General features: G+C 58.0%; 1 protein-coding gene across 1 annotated transcript in view; it reads right to left on the bottom strand.

The window, feature by feature from the left end:
- DLL1 (delta-like 1 (Drosophila)) overlaps positions 1-2,127 on the bottom strand; it is an 8,826-nt gene that overhangs the window by 5,646 nt on the left and 1,053 nt on the right. The window contains exons 3-4 of the mRNA XM_010848521.1: positions 1,674-1,734; positions 1,188-1,445 (exon numbers count right to left, since the gene is read on the bottom strand). Coding sequence (XP_010846823.1) covers positions 1,188-1,445; positions 1,674-1,734 — 319 coding nt within the window. The remainder of the gene's footprint in view (positions 1-1,187; positions 1,446-1,673; positions 1,735-2,127) is intronic.

Here is a 2,127-nt window from a genome sequence, read left to right as displayed (position 1 = left end):
GCCAATGGGAGCAGGCGTGCGTCCCAGCCGCCTATCCCCGAGAATCTAATCGATGGCACGCGCGAGCTGGGGGCAGGGAGAGACTCCAGTGTTTGAATAAGAAGAAAAAAGTTTAAGTTTATGGGCTACCCCACGGCGAAGGAGAGGGCGGGTAGCCAGGAGGGAGGCAGCAGGCAAGCCTGAGGTCCCGGAGAGGGGGGAGCCTGGAGGCTGAGGCTCCGGGCTGGTTTCCTTCTCCTGGCGTGGAGACTCATTAACGAGCCGTCCCACAAGTTTTCAGGACAACAGAGCCAGCTCGGGCCAAGGCGAGCTCAAAGGAGCCGAAAGCTGAGCGGGCTGAGCAACCATGACGCTGGAGGCCGGACCAAATCAGAACTGAGAAAGTGCACCTCCCAGGGAGAGGTTCTACCCTACAGGACTCTGGGCAGGAGGAAGACGCCCTGGGGTTTCTGGGGGTCTCCCCTCCCGGCTCTGGGGAGACCTGGAGTGGGGGGGCAGTGAGGCACCTGGGGTCCAGCTGAACTAGGCCCAGGAGTCCCGCAGCCCTCCCACAGCCTGCACCTGTGAGGATACAGAGCTGTGGGCCGGCAGGGCCGGAGTCACTCGTGTGAAGGCATTTCCTTCCCGGGCAGTGCTCTGTGAGCACCCCACAACAGGGCAAGTGGGCCCCTCCCCAGGCAGAGCTGGCAGACTCACGTCCTCCACAAGTGAAACTGTCACAAACAGTGGGATGTTTTTAAATACACTGGCTCTGCAGAGAGGCCGAGCACACTAACTCCGGAGAGAATGAAGCACTCTTCAATGAGACGCTGTCTCGCAAAGAGAACTCCTTTGGTAAAAGCATGCCCTGCACACAGCCTCCTCTCTGTTCCTCCCTTCCTTCCTCCCTCCCTTCCCTTTGGCTTACTTCCTGACCCCTGGCCCTGTGTCCAAAATCCTCCCTGATTAAGAAAGGCAGCTTCCCATTGCGGAAGTTACAACGTCTGAGTCGACCCCAACCCGCCTCTGGCTGACTGTGAAGTATCAACTAATCTCTCTGGCTCCCTGGCCCAGTTTCCCCCTCCCAGAACGTCTCCCTGGGGCTAAAATCGCAGGATCCCAGCAGCCCAGAGAATATGCCCCCCTGCTCAGGAGTGCAGGCCTGGGGGAGCAAGCTGAGGGCGGTGGCCTCCCTGCCCCGGACTCACGTTCTGTGCAGTACTGGCCCTTCCAGCCGGGGTTGCAGACTTTCTCCCCTCTCTCCCCGCAGGTGAAGTGTCCAAAGGCGTCATCTCGGGGGCGGCAGAAGACGGAGCAGCCTTCCCCGAAGTAGTGCTCATCACACACAAAGCGGTAGGAGTACTTGAGGTCTGTGCGGCCGCTGCTGTGCAGGTCCTGGGACCACTCCTCCCCAACCGCCAGGTGCCTCTGTGTGGCCAGGCGGCTGATAAGTCTTTCTGGGTTCTCTGCAGAAAGAGGACGCCCAGTTGGTTCTGGCCGAGAACCCCGAGGCTTGGGGAACTGGGGAGAAGGAAAGGATGCCAGGCAGGGAAGCTTAACCCTTCTCCTGGACCTCCCAGGGGAACGACAGAATGAAAGGTGTAGACACTTGTTTCCAGGAAGGTTTGAAGCCAAGTCATACTGACTAGGGAAGCAGCTCACGTAGTTTAGGAGTTTGGGCGGATTGTTTTTACCTGTTGCAAGGTCATCAGGAGAATCTGTGTGGAGAGCTTCAATGATCAGAGAGAAGGTTCCCTGGAGGAAGAACGGAAAGACAGAAGACAAACCAGAACTGTTTACAAAAGAATCAAAGGATTTCAGGCAACCCAGTGGCTGCAGATGCGTGCGCAGCGTGTCCTGGGGAGGGTCTGTGTACCTCTCTTGCCTGATTTCACTTTCCTTAAGCATATGGAACAACTTTCAAGAGTGGTTTCCTGATACGTTTTTTCAGTCTGTTAATACAGGATATCGCGTTTGAAAGAAAAAAAGAAGACCGCGGAGCAGGCGGGGCTGGAGGGGCTTGTGTGCAGTCTTCTGGGGAAGGAGCCAGGGAGAGGCGCTGGGGGCTGCCAGGCTGCGAGGGCGACTGACAACCGACCGGTCCAGGAGCTGCGGAACTGGGACTCTCCCACGTGAAGGGGCCCTTTC

This window comes from Bison bison, unplaced genomic scaffold (assembly GCF_000754665.1).
Source record: "Bison bison bison isolate TAMUID 2011002044 unplaced genomic scaffold, Bison_UMD1.0 scf7180017864269, whole genome shotgun sequence".
NCBI lineage: Eukaryota > Metazoa > Chordata > Mammalia > Artiodactyla > Bovidae > Bison > Bison bison.
This window is presented reverse-complemented; position numbering and strand designations above follow the sequence as displayed.